Source organism: Podarcis gaigeae, assembly GCF_964106915.1.
Source record: "Podarcis gaigeae genome assembly, chromosome: 7".
Lineage (NCBI taxonomy): Eukaryota > Metazoa > Chordata > Lepidosauria > Squamata > Lacertidae > Podarcis > Podarcis gaigeae.
In genome coordinates, this window is record NC_139683.1 from 22,096,468 (window position 1) to 22,115,607 (window position 19,140).

At 41.7% G+C, this 19,140-nt stretch overlaps 1 protein-coding gene across 1 annotated transcript in view; it reads left to right on the forward strand.

The window, feature by feature from the left end:
• Positions 1 to 10,950: 10,950 nt before the first annotated feature.
• Positions 10,951 to 19,140, forward strand: part of LRP12 (LDL receptor related protein 12) — a 35,647-nt gene continuing 27,457 nt past the window's right edge. The window contains exon 1 of the mRNA XM_083749075.1: positions 10,951 to 11,503. Coding sequence (XP_083605201.1) covers positions 11,104 to 11,503 — 400 coding nt within the window. The 5' untranslated portion in view covers positions 10,951 to 11,103. The remainder of the gene's footprint in view (positions 11,504 to 19,140) is intronic.

Here is a 19,140-nt window from a genome sequence, read left to right on the forward strand (position 1 = left end):
CCCTGGCCAAATTTGAAAGGGTTCCTGGATTGAGAAATTAACCCTGAGCAGAGGGAAGAAACACTTACTTCCTGAAATGCTGGCCGCAGTGAGATTAAGTAAGGAAAATCCCATACCTCATCTACTTCTTTACACCCTTCCTGTTAATACATGCACTCCTCTCCTGGTCTCTCAGAAGAATGTCATTCTTAGGCAGCCAAGCCAAGGGATTTCTTCTTTTTGCTTCCAGGCCGTTGACTGGATCTTATGATTTCATGGGTTTTCAGAAATAAAAGAAGTCAGAAATGTATCTTTAGAACATCTTGTTACTTGGATTTAAACAAATTGCATTCACTTCCAGTAATCTGTGAAGTCCCATTCCTAATTTGTGTCTAAAATAGTTTAGCACACACTCCATTCATAATGTTATATCACTTTAAGTATCCAATGTACTTTGGTAATCCAGATGAAGGTTGATGAACTGCCATTCTGTATTAGCCGAGACCACTCAGAGAGAAGGTGCCCAAAAAGAGGTTTTGAATAAGGTTGGTCTACGTAGCCCTGTCTTTTCCAGCCTGGTGCCTGCCAGATGTTTTGAACTACAACTCCCATCAGCCCTGGACAGTATGATCATGCTGGCTGTAGCTTATAGTAGCGATGGTCCAAAACATCTGGAGGGCCTAGCCCAACACCACCAGTGTACAGTGATACCTCGGGTTACATACGCTTCAGGTTACATACGATTCAGGTTACAGACTCCGCTAACCCAGAAATAGTACCTCGGGTTGCTTCAGGATGAGAACAGAAATCGTGCTCCGGTGGCGTGGCAGCAGCAGGAGGCCCAATTAGCTAAAGTGGTACTTCAGGTTAAGAACAGTTTCAGGTTAAGACCAGACCTCCGGAATGAATTAAGTACTTATCCTGAGGTACCACTGTATTCAAATGGTATACCATGAAAAGGTAAAACAATATTGACATGAAAATGGAGAGGGGTTGTTTTTTTAAGCCCAAAGGGCATTAGCTGAAAATGAGTATTTTACTCTGCAGTCTCAAGGCCAAATACGTAAATCATGTTTGCATCAGGGGAAAGTTGGGGGGGGGGTGTATTTTGTATTTCAGGCAATTCTCAAAAATGCTTACAGCATAACCCTATGCATATTTCCTTGAGCATCATTCTCACTGTGTTCAGTAGCCCTTGCCCTCAAGGCATTATATTGTAGAGAGTTGCTGGTCATGTTAACTGGCTACTGTACAGACCCACAACTGGAGTCAGCTGAAAATTCAGGCTACTCAAAGAAGCACAGTGGCTGTATTTCACGTGCTGCACATTACGGATGTCAGGGGTATTCTTCAACATTGCACAACGAGTTCCTGTCCTCCCATGTTCTCATACGACTAAACAAAAGGAGTTATTGGTGGTTAAAAATAACTGTACAGAACCAAACCTATGCACTGGTTACATGCTACAGAGGCTTCTGGCTCCAAATCTATTGTTAGTCTTAAATGTGTACTAAATATTGCAAATGTTTCATACATATAATGAAAGCTCAAAGAATAGTTTTCCAAGAAAATGGCTTATGAGATGATTCTGTCATCAACGGAATTGTTAATTAAGCACCAAATAAAAATGACCCGGTTATTTTGGAGGGCACAAGGACAGGGCTTAAATACCGATATAGTGTGAGCATAAGAAAGCTTTGAACATTACCTCTTGTGCATAATCCGCTTTTCATAGAGTTTAATTTTTCTCTTGCTTCATCAGTTCCAAATAGAGCGGTCACCTCCATTAATAATATCCCTCCATTATTTTATTTAACAAATTCAGAATACCAAGTCCCTTATACATACGCTCCAACATTTCTCTAATGAAAATAGGGACATCCCATTCCATAATGACAATTTTACTATTTATACCCCACACATCCTTCTTACCTTACATTTTTTTAAAAACCCTTCCCTATACAGGATTGCCTTCAGATGGCTCAGGGATCAGATAACTCCATACCCTCCAACAATTCTCCAATGAAAATAGGGACATTCTACCATACCCTCCAACATTGCTTCAAAGGAAATAGGGATGTCCTTAGAAAATGTGGGACATTCCAGGATCAAATCAGAAACTGGACAGCTTCTCTAAATCAGGGACATCCCTGGGAAATAGAGACATTTGGAGGGTTTACTTATATTGGGGTGGGCAGAATGTAGAATGGGATGTAGTGGAATTTCCAGCAGAGTTCCAATGGTTTCTGAATCTAGTAGTTTACTGATAATGAATTAAAACGCAAGGGTTGGCTTTTGTTTAATGCTATACCATTGCTGCCTTTCTCCTAATTGCTTAACTCTCAACCCCCGTGTTGTTCATCTGTAAAATAGAGAGTATAAATCTGTTGCCTTTGACCACATCTTCGTGTTATTCTACTGGACAGTTTTAGAGTTTGGTGTTAGAATCCCTGACTTGCAGTAACTTCAGATTTTACTCCAGATTTTCACATTATGCTGATGTATGGTTTATAAATGTAGTAAGTAATTGGCTCCAACTCCCAAGACACACTTTTACAGCTGACACTGCCCTTTCTATTACTGTCCACCTGGCTCCAGTTAGCAGATTTCAACATTCCATGGAAAAAAAATAAAGCAAATCATATAGGACTGAAATCTGCCCACCTCTGTGTTATACAGTATGATGTTGGGCATCTTTAAGGGGATCTGTTCAATGTAGGACAGCCCAGGTAGAATGGAAACTGAGGAGAGCAGACAGTCATGCACTGTGGAAGCCCAAACAGATACAGTGGTACCTCGTGTTACATACGCTTCAGGTTACATATGCTTCAGGTTACAGACTCTGCTAACCTAGAAATAGTGCTTCAGGTTAAGAACTTTGCTTCAGGATAAGAACAGAAATCGTGCTCTGGCGGCGCAGCGGAAGTGGTGCTTCAGGTTAAGAACAGTTTCAGGTTAAGAATGGACCTCCAGAATGAATTAAGTACTTAACCTGAGGTACCACTGTACTGGTGGACACAGTACTGCCTGTGGGCATCAGAGTGGTAACCCCGCCCCCAAGCTGAATCACCAGATCCACCAAAGATCCACGCCTGTGATATTTCCTGCCATTTCCACAAAAATGAGCAGGTGACCCAGTGAGCTTCATTGCTACCATGATAACCTATGCTGTCAAACTGAAGCTTTTTTAGTCAAGATTTCTTCTTTCTACCCTTCCTGATAGCCTAACAAGTTATTGGATGAGAGCGTTAATTATTAAGTGGGGTGGGTATTTGCAGCAGAATATAAGCTGTTCCCTGAATCAAGGCACAAGTCTTTAAAATGTGCCTTTTCCCATCAAGCTGGAGGGTTTTGTGGTGGTATACAATTCCCTGTATTCTGAAATTAACTTTAACTTATTACATTTTATTAAAGCCTACCATTTTACGTTTAAGCTTTTCAAAAATATTAGCAATGGTCCTTTAAGGCTGCAATCCTAGACTCTGTAGCTAGGGAGTCTATTTAATGCAATGGGAGTTATTGCCAAGCGTTCTTGGGATTTTGCTTTATGTGATGCTATACACAATATAGGCCATTTTATTGCAGTTCTTTATTGATTTTATTAATTAAACCTCTCAGCGTTCAATAAATCTTTGAAGTCATTAACAGCAGTAGAGTCAAAAATAATGTACAGAACTAGCATCAAGAGCTTCTTAGTGTTGCTAAGCTCAATGTCTTCAATGGACTGCGTAGAGAGGTTTGCACTCTGAATAGGGAGATGTGGGTTCAAATCCTTACTTGGCCATTAAGCTTGCTGGTGTTGATCTTAGGCCAGTTACCACCCCCCACTTCATCCTCACAGTAATCCTGTGAGGAAGGCTAGCCTGACCAACCTTGTAGGATTATGAGGATAAAAAGGAGGAGAGGGCACATACTGTATCTGCCACTCTGAGATTCTAAAACAAAGGTCAGATGAAAATGTATGTGATGGTTTAGTTTAGGATAACAGTTTCAATAAATACAATTCTTAATTTTTAATTAATTTTTGACCCTTAGTTATCAAACAGGTTATCATTAAGTGCTTACCTCTTTAGGTTGGTGGAAAATCCAAGTCTCCATAGCCCTTGTTGCTCAGCATGAACCACCCCTCTCTTATTTTTGCCACCTAATGCAATCGTTCCTGATTAAATCCATCTGCAGTTCTTCAAGTCTCCGAATGGAATTGCAGGATCAGCAAGCAATGTACAACTTTGAAGATACGCCCAAGCAATTAAATTGGCATATCTATCATTTTACCCATGTTTTCAAAGGAACGGTTATGTGCTACCTGTTGTTACTTTGCAAAGCAGGACTCAGTCTTCTGCTGAAAAGTACAGCCTTTATTTTGTTGAACAGTTCCCAGTACTAACGCATGGTCTCTGTGGTTAGTCAACACTAACACAATACATTTTTCTTGACAAAGGGAGGGGGAGTGTCAATGTCTGTGTAGAATAACTATATGGCTAACCTTCAACTATTCCCCCTTCCAACCAATCAGGGTTGCAATGATTATTCAGTTAAAAAACACACCGGGTAGTACTCAGCTAAGTATTACTCAGAATAGACTTATTTAAATTAATGACCCTAACCTAGTCATGTTTGATAATTTCAGTGGGTCTACTCTTGAGTATAACTTTGAAACCGCCCATTATGTATACATGCACCATCATAGAGAACCTCCAGACAGGCTTCAGAGTGGTTTCTTCAGCAAGGCAGGGAGACTGGTCCAGCGCATATCTCTGCACCCCACCTTCCAACACACCTATACACTGTATGAATTGGATTTTGGTCTAATTCAAATCCTGTCACCCTTGATGCACTTGTTTTGGGTCCGTCGTGACAAATGGGGAGATGTAAACAGGTATGAATATTCTTTCCTAATTCCTCAGCTTGTTTTTTTCTCTCTCTCTCTTCAAATACTGCATTCTTTCTATCTTTGTAGCCTGGAATCAATTTAAAGATTTTATGAATAGAATCCTTGGTAAAGAGAATTCCGCCTGTGTGTCTATCGCTGGTCTGGCCTGGGCTTCTGTGTGAATTGTGAAATGGAGTAAACGAAATGTGAGGCTGCTGTGTGACTAGGTTAATAGTAAATTTGCATTTTTTCTATTGGAGTGTGAAAGGAGGAGGTGAGAAGCATTGTTAATTCCCCCTCCTGTTAAAAAGTGCTTAGGAAACTAGTCAGTTATCTCACAACTTAACATTTTCCATTGCTGCTTAACATTCAGCCACAGTAAGTAAAACCCAGCAGTGGCTACTATTGTACTTATTAAAGCCAACAGAGCATTGCAGAAAAAGATTTACAGTTACAAAAAAAAAAAAAAAAAAAAAGAGTTCCCAGCCAGAATTATTTGAAAAATTAAATAAGCATAAAAATTGCTTTATTTGGTGGGTGGGTGCCATCTAGTTCATTTGTAAGTGAAACAATGACACACCCAGGAAACATCTAGTGTGTAATAAATAAACTGCACACAATAATAATTATTTTTTCCAGATATTTTTTCAAGTGTCTTACCTAAGAAGAACTGACTGTATTTTTATCTCCCCACAGAGTGAAATAAAGGTACTATTTGGCCTTAGTTATGTTAGGTGCTAGAGGAGACTCTTGAGAGTCCCATGGACTGCAAAAAGATCAAACCTATACATTCTGAAGGAAATCAACCCTGAGTGCTCACTGGAAGGACAGATCCTGAAGCTGAGGCTCCAATACTTTGGCCACCGCATGAGAAGACTCCCTGGAAAAGACCCTGATGTTGGGAAAGATGGAGGGCACTAGGAGAAGGGGGCGACAGAGGAGGAGATGGTTGGACAGTGTTCTCGAAGCTACCAACATGAGTCTGATCAAACTGCGGGAGGCAGTAGAAGACATGAGTGCCTGGCGTGCTCTGGTCCATGGGGTCACAAAGAGTCGGACACAACTAAATGACTAAACAACAACAAAATGTTAGGTTAGGGTAAGAATCTAAAGAATAATTGCTGACTACCGCTGAAGTCCCATACCTACTTATCTGGGAGGAAACCCAACTGAATTCAGTATGACTTACTTCTGAGTAAGCATGCACAGGATTGCATGGTGAGGATTGATCCACATGTGCAAATACTATACAGATACAAATGCAGAAGGTCAGAGTCAGACAGGTCACAAGGCTCCTGTATCACGGGGCTGTTTTAAGCAGAAATGTATTCCTCTGCAGAATGGGAAAACCCCCAGAAATGATCCCCCCACATGGGAACTACTTTTCCATAAAAGGCTCCTATCTTGTGTGGCTAGCGTAATGTTTATGATCCAACCATGTCAGCAGGGACTAATCACATGACCTTTTCCACTGAATTGTTATTTTCCCATCAAAGTATTCTATGAACAGGATCCATAAACCTGCCTCCGCTGTCATGGTTATTTCATCTGAATCTTGCTGTGTGGGAGCTGCTTGTGGAAGAACAGTCCTTATGCAGATAGGGTTACACAAGGATATTTGTGGCTGCTCCCAGGCAGGAGTTTATTATGAAATTGGTGCTGATCATGTACCCACACAATATTAGAAGCACCCACGCAATATTGTTGTCATCAAAATGTCAGCCTGTCTTCTTGTTTGTTTGTTTTTTTGTTTGTTTACATTTAATATACATTTCCCTCTTGCCACAAAAATCTGATAAGTAAAAACAACCCCTTACAGTCACTGCTGGTGTGGAAGCTCGTTAGCACATTTGGGGTAGGAAGTGCGTAATATGTGTTGCACCATTTTCTTTGGTAGCCTCTAATGCCACACCCCTAGTCCCATTTCCTCCTCAGATGAGCACAGACTCCGCATTGTGTTTCCATTTCACAAAACTACTACAGTACTTCTACTAATTGCTACATGCTGAGCACATGCTCAGATTTCAACAACCCGATTAGGAGGAGTTAACCTCTCAAGATTTCCACACGGTACTTGTGGGGGATTACCTGGGAAATTGCAATTGTAGTACATACTTTAGGCATTAAGGCATTAATTTTAGCATACAGTGGTACCTCGGATTAAGAACTTAATTCGTTCTGGAGGTCTGTTCTTAACCTGAATCTGTTCTTAACCTGAAACACCACTTTAGCTAATGGGGCCTCCCGCTGCCGCCGTGGCGCAATTTCTGTTCTCATCCTGAAGCAAAGTTCTTAACCCGAGGTACTATTTCTGGGTTAGCGGAGTCTATAACCTGAAGCGTCTGTAACCCAAGGTACCACTGTATACCTCAGGCAGAGGTTCCAGGCCAGGATTTGATTTCCTTGGAATAAAGGTCAGCAGAGACTGTGGTTGTCAGGATGCTGTCAGTGGCTGGTTGCCCAGGGAAGTATAAAGACAAGGAAAAGTTTCTTACTGTCCTTTTTTATTTCACTCTTTACAGAGAAAGACTATAGAACCCACCCTCTGGGAGAATGGCGTTGTCCCAAGTGACTCTCCATCCCGTCTCTTCCACTTACTCATTTGTCACTTCTATGGGTGCTGCTACGTGCCCTGTCTTGGTGCTCTTTGCTCTTCTACTTTTAAGGCTCACCAGGTTCTGGGAGATGGAGGATGTGGAATGCTTTCTAATGACAATGTGTCAACCAGCTGCTACTCTGGTTCTGCCTGCTCCTCCTTTCTCATTGTTTCCCAACTTTTCCCCTCATCTGCCTCTGAGCTGTGACCTCCCGCAAACCACTGTTGTAAATCTATACTGTCTTCCTCTTCCTCCTCCCTGGGAGGGTCAGGATGGGGAGGCGATCTCCACCATTCCTCCTCTGCCCAGTCCCTGACAGTGGTGTCTTTAGGATATTTGGTTTTATTTACACATATATACAATCTGAGATGGAGGGACTCACAGCATTAACAGCCCAACAAACTTGCTTCTTAATTCATAACAAGTTTGGATCCAGCACAGAGCAAGCATATCTCTGTGTCTCAACTTCCAGCCTGTTTTCTGCATGCTTCCAACTCACTCACAAACCACCCTCCTATTGTTCTTCTACCTAACAGCTAGGTTGGGGGGGGCACCCATTCATCCTATGGCACAGAACAACTGATTTGGTTGTGCTAATCATGGTGATTAAGTAGCCAGCCACAACAATTGTTTAGAAAAGGGACTGGTTTGTTAAGTTTCCTCTCATACCCCCACAGATACAGGAACTCAAGAATTGGAATAGACTCAGGGCATCCTGCAGACTGACCCTTCAACCTAGCTTATTTATTCTAATTATTCTTACAGAAGGTTTGTGCAAGGCCTCTTTATCATTTTTGTTAAAGCTTAAGAATATAAATATAATTCTTGTGCAAGACCTGTTTTAATAGTTTTAAAAAACAAATGGAAATGGATAGTGTTGGATAGATAGGTTAATCACATCGTTTGAGAATCAAGGTCCTATAGTATTTTCATATCCTACCTAAAAACATTAAAGTCCAGCTTAAGTGTCTCATCAAGGTTATAACCGATGCAACCAAAATTTGAAGAAGAACAGGATAATCTGGCTGGCTCTACCAGAATCATAAGTTTCCCCACTCAATAAGTGTCAACTCTACACCATACAGCACCTATGTCACTTGCTTTGGATAAAAAGTTGTGTCAGCTAATTTGAACATTATCAGGATAACAAATTAGCTTTTACTCATACATGCTGATGCTCATACAATAATTACTGCAGGTTTATAAGAGGAGACATTCAGATACAGATGGGAAACTTGGCATCTAACCGCAACTTTGGCTTTATTTAGTAATAGCTGACAGGCAGGTAGCCAACTTGGGTCATGTGGGGGGGAAGGGATATGCATTTTCTAAAGTATTCTATTAAAATGCTGCAAGGGTAGACCTCAGGAATGTCAGCATGTGTGTACATAATCGTCCTACATAGCACTAAATAATTCAAAGGACTGAACAGGAGGGATTCAAAAGGTTAAGAGCCCCTTTCCACCACACCACACCCCCGCTACAAAAAACAGGATTGCTATCTACTGCACATATTTTGTCACTATAGAAATGAAGTGTTCTTCCATAATCCAGTGCTTAGAGAATCATAGTAATATTTATAACGTACCTGGAGCATCCAGTTTCTAAAGGTAAAAACTTTGTTCCCAGGCTTATACTCCAAAAGTAAAAGAATGAAGGGGAATGGCTGAGACATAGGATAAAGGGATTGCAAAGATCAGAACATAAAGCTCTGGAGAATAGCTGCTGTTTAAGCGCAGAAAGAAAGAGGAATACATGAATATGTGGCAATGAATTCCAAAGCTATAGTATGGCAAAGAAGTAAAGGCACTGGGGAATAAAGGGGTGGTTTTAGGTTTAAACAGTTGAAGATGAACACAATCAAAATGAAAGAGGAGAATAATACAACGGACTGAAAGAAAGGAGTAATTTAAAGGCAAAACAATGAAAGCGAATACAACAAAGAAAAGAAGCTGATGTACATAATAAAAAATATGGAGAGATACGGGTAAATCAAAGACCAGAAAAGCAGAGGAATTAAGCAGAACATTTCAGCGAAGAGAGATCCTGAAATATAGGATATGAGCATCTCAATATATTTTAGCAGGGCCAGCCCTGGTGACAGTCAGGTGACAGTCGCTTGAAGCCAGCAGCAACAACTTTCTAATTCCCTGGTTGTGCCACATCTGTTGGAGGGCTGAGCTGTACATGCCATGTGGCCTGTATTGCACTCCCATAACTAGCCTGCTGCTCTCTGGTGTGGTGGACACTATCCCACTATCCCACTACTATTATTGTTGTTGTTGCCTGTCCTGAAATAAGAGTAACTGCCAGTCCAATTGGCTTCTGTACATGGATTGGTGGGGCAGCCATCTTTTCCTTTGCCTCAGACAGCAGTACTGTATGGATGGCTAGCTGTGTCTAAGTTTCCAGAGGGTGCAACCAATATTTCCTTTTTGCAGAAATCTTGTTATTAACACATCCCAGTGCATTAATGTTGCTATTCAAAATGACAGTGCACAAGGATTAACATCTACTGATAATGTTGCATTGTGAGAACGCTACCTAAGCCACTTAGAAATTATTCATTACCAAAAGAAAAAAAACTCTACCAGAAAATTCAAGGGGTTGAAAATTGCACTGGTGCAAAACAACACAACTCTAACTCTAGTGCTGTAATGTATCAGCATCCTGGAAAGAAAAGAAGGTAGCATCGTATGTGGTCCCTTGCCAAACAGAATCAAAATAAGAGGCATGTGTGTTTTCCATCATTGGTGTACATCAGATGTGAACTGGTGCACATACAAGAAATGCAATTCTATATGCACATTTGCTTCAATGGCAGTTGTTGGCATTTGCTTGTTTCCAGAGTGCGCCTCGGGGGCGAAGTGACTTTCATGGCAGTAAATCAAAATAAATTCAGTGAGACATCTGAGTTAACTCAGGATTGCTTTGGAGCCTGTGAGTTCACTGGAGAAGGAGGATCTCTACCCTCAATACTCAAGCTGCATATTTTCTTTTCCTCTGTCAAAAATGGAAATAAATAAATGATGGAGGACAAGTCTGCTAGCCAGGATGCCTTATGTTCTACCTTCAGCATCAGAGGCAATGGGCCTCTGAACACCAGTTGCAAGTGGGGAAAGGGGTGCTTTTTGCCCATGACCTTCTTGTGGCTTCTTATGGCTGCAGGCTAGCGGGCTTACGTGGGCCTGATCCACCACGGGCTCGTCTTTACATGCTGCCCCTTGGGACTGCGGAAGGCCATTGCTTTTAATAACTTTAGGATCGCCTAGCTCTTGCAGAGGATCGGGGCTGCAGCAGCCCCCCTGCGCGTGCTCCCTCTCAAACTCTCTGAGGGGAACATCCCCCGGCGCCCCATGGGGATTTAATTCCGAATAAACAGCCAGGGCAGGATCCCTGCCCGTGTTTGGGCTACTTCGGAGTAAACATCCTCCCCCCCACTCCCGCTGCTTTTGTCTCCTTGAGTTTAAAGGGTCACCGAGCGGCCAGCAGCCCCGAGAGAAAGTGAGGCGGTTCAGTGCGCGGCCAGAACGAAGCCCGCTCAGTCTCCTCCTCCTCCGTCTGGGCGAGAGGCTGGGTCTCCCTCGCTCCCTCCCCGCCCAGGGAAGCCGCTTTCCTGCGAGAGAGAGAGAGAGAGAGCGGCTCGGCTCTCTAATGCGCAGATGCGCCGGCGGAGCCCCTCCTGCCCGCCGGAGGAGAGCGCTGCCCGAGACCGGAGAGCAGAGGAGGCCGGAGGCCGGCGGTCGTCGTCGTCGTCGTCGCCTCAGCAGCCGCCTCAGCCGCCCATGGCTCCCACAGCAGCGGCGGGCTGAGCAGAGAGCGACGCGGGAGGGAGCAGCCAGGGGGCCGGCGGGGAGTCTTGGCCGGCGAGGCGGCGGCGGCGGCGCTTGGGCCCTCCTCCCGCAGCGGGGATTGTGGCCGCGGGGGCTCCCGACTCCTGCTCTTTCTTCTCGCTCTCCCCCCCGTGGCGGTGTTATGGCCCCTTGCTGGAGCGCAAAAGGGTCCCTTGCTTGGAGGTCAGCGCAGCTCCTGCTCCTCGTCGCCTCCTGCTGTGGTAGGTACCAGCCTCTGGGAGGAAGGAGAAGGGGGCGAGGAAGCCAGCCAGCCGGCTCCATTGCTTCCTTTGTCGCCCCCGTTGGCCTTCTATTAAAGGGGCGCGAAGAGACAAAGCAGGCAGCCTTTATCTCTCCTCTCCCCCCCCGTTTGCTTTTTAGGAAAAAGGCTTGATTTGTTTTTGTTTTCCTCTTCTGCTCCGCTTCTTGGCTGACCCCCCCTTTCTTCCTTAACGCTGGGTTGGGGGGTGAGCGAGAGGCGCCCACCCCCAAACAGCCCTTTTTTCATTCTGCTTATTTTTGTTCTTCGGGCATCAGTCTTGCCAGTTTTAAAGCAGCAGGGCTGAAGACGACGACTTCTTCTTCCGCCGGGGTTTTGTTTTAAGCCGAGGGCTGGGACCTTGGCCCAGCTAGTCCGCCTGCCTCTTTGTTTTGTGTGTGTGACCCTCTCGCCCGCACGAAACAACGTGCCCGTTGGGGTGTTCTTGTGTCTTGTTGTCAGGGCGTAGGAGTGGGGCTGGTGGGAGAGAGGAAAAGAAGTTCACAGTGGAAATCTGTATATGCTCAAAGCCTGCTGGTTTAAAACAAGTGGGGCCCGACTGAACCATTTTCTTCCCAAATTTAGTTTTGTTCCACCCACGCATATTAGGAAGAGAGGAAGTGCTTTTGGCCCGTCTAGTTCAGCACTGGCTGGCAGCAGTTCTCCAGGATTTCAGACAAGGGCTTTTCTTCCTGCCCTGCCCTGGAGATTCCAAGAACTGGACCTGGGACATTCTGAATGCAGAACATTACTAGTGGTCCAACCAGTGATATGTGGTCCTTAAACACTTTTTAGTAGGCAGCTATATAAGATGTCAACATAAAAATGGTTATAGTTAATTTGAATGAAGCCCCGGCTCAACAGCATGTGCCTAAATGTCTGAATGATTTGTCCCTTCATTTGTCACCTTTCTTGGATGCCATTAGCACCACAACTAGGTTCATAACCAAAACATGCAGTTTCATAAAACTTGTAGCTAGAGTAACCCCAGATTTTGAAATTCCATTGGCCTTGTTTGTATTTTTATTAGGTGTTCTAGCCAACAATTTGCCTTGGAGTGCAAACAAATGAAGGCCCTAAATTGTCAGGTTCCACTGCATACTTGATTTAAGTGGATTATGTGTATTTGACAGTGGAAGATATATTCATATGTCTTAATATTATTGAGCTCTACAGCAAAGGAAACTTGGTGGTGGCACCATACGTTTCTTTGTACAAGGAGGGACCTACACTGTAATGTGCAACAATGCTCTAGGAAAAGCTTGCTTTTACAGTAGTACCTTGGGTTACATACGCTTCAGGTTACACACTCCGCTAACCCAGAAATATTACCTCGGGTTAAGAACTTTGCTTCAGGATGAGAACAGAAATCGCGGTGCAGCGGCAGCAGGAGGCCCCATTAGCTAAAGTTGTGGTTCAGGTTAAGAACAGTTTCAGGTTAAGAACAGACCTCCGGAACAAATTAAGTACGTAACCCGAGGTACCACTGTACTCTACTTAGACTACACGTAAAGAGATGGCAGTTCATGTAACTTGTTTGTATGTTGTCTAACAATTTGTGAGAGTTGCTGTGGTCCAACAAGTGAAGGCCTGGGTTCAGTTTTGTTTGTGGGATTGGCTTACAGGAGTAGTGTCAAGATGGTCATTCAAGGTTTTTCCAAATTGTGAAAGTTCTCTCCGATTTTTGTTCATCCACAGATCAGATGTAAGGGATTGTATGACTGAATAATATTAAGTTTATTTTAGATCTGGGCATACTGGTTGCTGTCTGAAAGTAAAATCCAAGTTTGCCATTTCTCAATTCACATATTTCCTGAACAAAAGTGAAATTTTAATTGGTTGCTATAACAATCAATACATTAGTATTAATTGACTAAATAAATCATTTATACTACACTAGGTAGTATAAACTAGTCATTCATCTCACATGTCTTTCACGCTATATAATTATATCTGCTTACAGACAAGCTCATAATTAGGAAATTAATGAAGTTCTTCTTTTTCTGTACATATGCAAGGGTGCAAAACAAAACAACTTGCTTGAAGAAAAGGGTCACAAACCAATACAAAGTTAGATGGCAACTAAGTGTCCAGAACTGTCAGAAGAAAGACTCCTAATTACAAGGCAAAAGTAGTGTTTCTCATTAAGTTAGAAATGTTCATGATGTCTGGTTAATAGTTATAAATAGTTACAACATGTTGAAAGAGAAGTTGCTCACTCAGTAGGGTAGAGCTGCAGTTATAACCTCCCAGCAGCAGTACTGCTGTTGTGTACATGGATGAGTGAGGCACTGATGAAGTTGGAACTGTATGGATGCGCTGGTGGAAGCATTTAGTTCTGTCAATATGACTGTTCATACCCGACCTTGCTGCTGTCTTGCCCCTGTGGTGCTGATGCTGCTACCCAAAAGTTATAGCTGTGGCTCTACCCCACTGAGTGAGCTGCTTATGTGCTGTAGTATTAGTAGTAGTAGTAGTAGTAGTAGTAATAATAATAATTTTATTATTTATACCCTGCCCATCTGGGCGGCTCCCAACAGAATATTAAAAACATGATAAAACATCAAACATTAAAAACTTCCCTAAACAGGGTTGCCTTCAGATGTCTTCTAAAAGTCAGATAGTTGTTTATTTCTTTGACATCAGATGGGAGGATGTGCCACAGGGCGGGCACCACTACCAATAAGGCCCTCTTACCAGCCTCACTTCTCGCAGTGAGGGAACCACCAGAAGACCCTCAGACTAACTGTATGTGAGTAACTATTATTACATGACCTTAAAAGTCAAGTTACTGTTCACTGCGACCCCCACCCCTCTTAGATAGAAAATTAGGCTTCAATTCAGTGTATTTGGTGTAGGACCATGGACTCAGGTTTAAGTGATAAGTAACTCATTTCCCCCTCCAAAAAGCATCATTTGTCTTTCAACACTTTCATAAGCCATAGTTTACCAGATATATGAGAAGGAAGGGTGCATTGTATATCTGCAAGTTGTGCTGTCCATTGTTTCTTAGACTTTGAACAGCCTGGAGGAATGAGAATGTTGTATCTGTTTTCGCACACTTGATGTGGACGTGGTAGGTAACTCACTTGGGCTTTATCCATACCAGATTTAAACTGGTTTAATAGTAATTAGCTTTTCCAAGGGAACACTGATAATTATTCTCTGAGGGAGCAGGGAAGCACTAAAGATTGCTTAACAATTTACTTTAAACAATTTACCTCAGTTACTTTATTCCTTTTTAATGTGCAACCAAAGTTGAAGCAAGCAGTCCTATTGTAGCATACGTCCAAAATTGGTTATGGTAGTTTTCCTCTAAAATTACAGTGATAAATACTGACCACCTTATTTTGCAAACATCACGAAGGTCATGTTGTCCCTGGCCTGCTGACTACATTAAGTACTATTTCTTCATATATAAAGGGAAATCCTGTCTCAATATTTAAAATACTTCTATAAGAAAAACAGGATAACGTAGATAAATTTTGGTTTTGAACTTATGCTTACCAAAACAAGATGCATGACTTACTATGACTGTAAAGAAACAAGTATGCAATGTGATCACACTTAATGCAGAAAAGCCTGGCACCAGTAAGATCATATCCATTAAAACTTCTTATGTATAAAAGGCCTCAGGGATCTCCAAAATCCATAGGAATCAAGACTTGTGTTAAATAGTATTGCTATTCATACCATTGGCTAAAGCCGTATATCTGTTCTTCATATTAAAGGAAACAGGAGCTTGGTTTTTAAGAAACCCACTGTTTTCCAGAGGGACATAAAGTAAAATACAATTATGTTCATAGACCTAGAAGCATTCCCATAGATCATTTTAGTCTCAGCAGGGCACAAACAAAAACATTTACTTTCTTGGTTATTGTTTTCTTAATCTGTTTGACCAGTGTTTTTCTTGAATTGAAGTGCTTGGAACAGACACAGCTCACCACATTTAAACTTAAGGAAGTGCTTTACATGTCTAGTCTCTGATAAAGTGCTTTTGTTAATATACAGAGGATGAAAAAATATAAAACATAAATATATGCAGGGAACTAAATCCAATGTTAACTGCAGGGCGTATGAGAGGAAGTTATGTTTGTGCAAACAGATTTATTACTCCAGCTGACCAGTTTTTCTGAGATAATTTTTAAGATTTAACACTAGCCTTTCTTTACAGTGGGTGGTGCCCAGTTAAATTGTACTCAGAGTAACTTTGGTTTCAGAGAATGACTTATTTGAATATCACTCACTATGTTAACTATTTACTGTTTTTGTATCCTCTACTGTATGTATGTGAAAGTGTGCAGGTTATTCTCATCCATCCATGCATTTTATTTGTATGCCACCATAGTTAAAACCACGCTCAAAGCTGCTTGCAACATGAAAAAGATACATAATTACAAATATAACAAAAGTAGTCAAACAATAAATAAAACACATAAAAAACATACAGCCAAACTGAACAGTTGCCACATAAATCATATTAAGGTCTAAAAATATATGTACAAAAAAGTAATATCTAATATCAACAAAAACAGTACCCCACAAACAATACCCCAGTCCAAGGGTCTGTTCAGCAGCCTCAGCTTTTTGATGAAGACCCAGTTGCGACCATGTGGAGCACCCGCATTAGTTAATTAGGTTTGCAAGACTATTAATATGGTGCTTGTTTTTAAACCTTCAGTGGAATTCACCTTTTAGCAACAGCTGTGCAATTATTAAAATTCTACTCCTTTTTATTCAAGGAAAGCTTTTTTAGCCTCTTACTGGGATCTCTTCTTAACTTCCACAGTGTGACCCTACTTAAACCCATGTTTTGATCATAATCCTCAGTGCATTATGTGAAAGTAAATATTATCAATTTCTATAGAAACAACATCCAAACAATACCTTTAGGAACTGGCCCATTCATAGCCTACATTTTAAACTTTGCATATAACTATGTTCTGTACATCTGTTAAGAGGCCACCCCATCACTGCAGCAGTGGGAAAATGGTCATGGGTGGCTTCTCAGGAGATTTTTTTTTCTAAATATAAATAGCAAACTACGTATTTCCTGTTCTTATGAAATTCAGTGTGTAATTAGAAGCATCAACATAGGTTACAGTCTTAAAAGTCTAGCTCTTGAGTCACAGTCCTCAAAAGCTTTGATGCCCACCAGTGTAAGTGACATCAGCCACTTGGGAAGGAAGGAGCTGGAGAAAATGGATGCCGCACCAGGGCAGCTTTGACCATGCCATGCAGTACGGCAGGGATTGCATAAAAAACCATCTACAACTTTTGATGTTGTCCTGCATTATGGTGCTCTGTGCCAGTGACCCTGATGCTGAATAATAGAAATACAGTATGCAGGGTAGTGTTAGAAATTCCCTGGCACCAGGCACGTTTTACTATTGGTACGGGTCTAATTGTGGCTATGTGGAGATTTCTGACATCGAGCCAATTTTTAAAAAAACCCTGCCTTAGTCCATCATTAATTCCATTTCCACTCTGTGTGTTTTTCCTTCTTGCATACTGGGACTATTAAATGGTTGTAAGAGTAATGTACATTGCCAAGCAATGTAGCTCAGGTCATAGGATCAGAATTGTAGTGTTGGAAGCGACCCCAAGGCTCATCTTAGTCCCGCACCCTGGAAAATAGACATTCTGTTGTGGTAGCCACAACCTAGGTTTAAGGTGGCGTTTGGCGCCTAGCTTATATATCTGAGTTTATAACACAGCTGCAGGGATATATGGCACAGCCTTTACACTGATTTCCTTAGTGCTCACTTTCTTCTCCCCTTTCACAGCACTTCTCTCACACAGTACTAGTCTGTCCATTCAATAAGATCTGTAGATTAGGCCCTCCTGGTTGTTCTGGTGGCTGCAGGTGTTCATGGCAACAAAGAAGGTAGCCTTTTCTGTTGTGGTCCCCAATCTTTGGAATTCCCTTCTTGCCAAGTATGACGGACACCAGTCTTACTTGTGTTTCCGCTTCTGTTAAAGATGCTGAATTTAATGCCTTGCTTTTAGTGATGTGCTATTATCATTTCAAGCTGCGGTTGTATGATGATTTTTTGGTGCACAAGGTATTTTTGTCTCCTTAGATGCTTGAAGTATGGGTGAAGAGGGATTTAACAGATTGTGATTGTACGTATACTCACAATGTAGCTATAGCTCTTGAATTCTACCATGTAAAATATTTATTTGCCTCCTCTCTGTGAATAGACTGTGCTCTTTGCAAGCAGATCAGACTCCCTGCCCCCTTCTAATTAAAAGATTTGAAAACCCTCCTTCATTCAATGAATGGAATAGCTTGTTCTTAAATATTTTTGGACAAGGGTGTGTTGATAGCTAAAGCATATGTAATTAAAAAAAAAAAGAAAATATTCACCTTTTTAGTGAACAGATCTTTGTTGATTGATTCTAGCAAAGTGGCCACAAGTGCAGGCATTGACTGGAAATTCAGCTACAGTTTCAGTGGTAGGGTTTTGTGATATTTGAGGCAGTAGGCCCTGAGCACAGATACTTACATTAGTGAGGAGGAAACTTAGGTCAAATTTTATTAGTTTACAAAACGTTAGCTGTGGAGAACAACAGGGGTCTTAAATGTTTTTAGGGTACCCAGGATTCCCATTGACTTCAACAGTTGTTCTCTGTGGATGAAAAATACAAGGCTATAAGTCTTTTAAAGTGCTCCTATAAAAATCTTAAGTGTTTTATCTGTTACGAAGCTATAAAAAATTTTTTTTGAATGGCTTTATACCCTGAAAGCTGCTGAAAATGGATTCTGCTGAATTAAGCCAGAAAATGTCCCCCCTCCACCCCTGTTGACACCTCACTTGTCAAACTTGTTTTGATAAGTTGGTAGGCAGCTAAGAAGGGACTGGGCCAGTGTCTCAGGGTTTTCTTTATTTCAAAAGGAGCTCTCAGATATTGGTATATTGATTGTAAATCAAATTCTTAAAAACTTTTGACTGTTTTTGCAAAACAGGAGTCCTTGAGACGCCTAAGAGGTGACATGATAGTAAATAAAATTATGCATGGCATGGAGAAAGCAGACAGAGAAAAGTATTTCACATAATATAATACTAGAACTCATTGACATCCAATAAAGCTGAACGTTGGACAAGAGGAGGTATTTCATCACACAGCATATAGTTAAGCTATTGAATTTGCTCCCACAAGAGGCAGTGATGGCCACCAATTTGGATGGTTTTAGAAGAGGGTTTGACAAGTTCCTGGAGATAAAGGCTATCGAAGGTGGTTTTGTTCTGCCTCTAACATGCTTCTGAATACCATTTACTGGAAACTGTAGGAGGAAAGAGGGCTGTTCTGCTTAGCTCCTGTTTGCAGGCTTCCATCCATCTGTTATTTTATTTGTATTCTGCTTTTCCATAGTTAAAACCATGCTCAAGGTGGATTACAACATGAAAAAAATTACATAATTACAAACAATAAATAAAACACACAAAAATGCCAAATAAATCATAACAAGTTCTAAAATAAAAAATACAAATGAATTAGTGTAAACAATACCCCTACCCGACAGTCTGTCCAGAGCAACCTCGGCTTTTGTAGCTTGAGTCAGTCAGGGTCCTGTTCTCCCAGGTCAGATGGGAA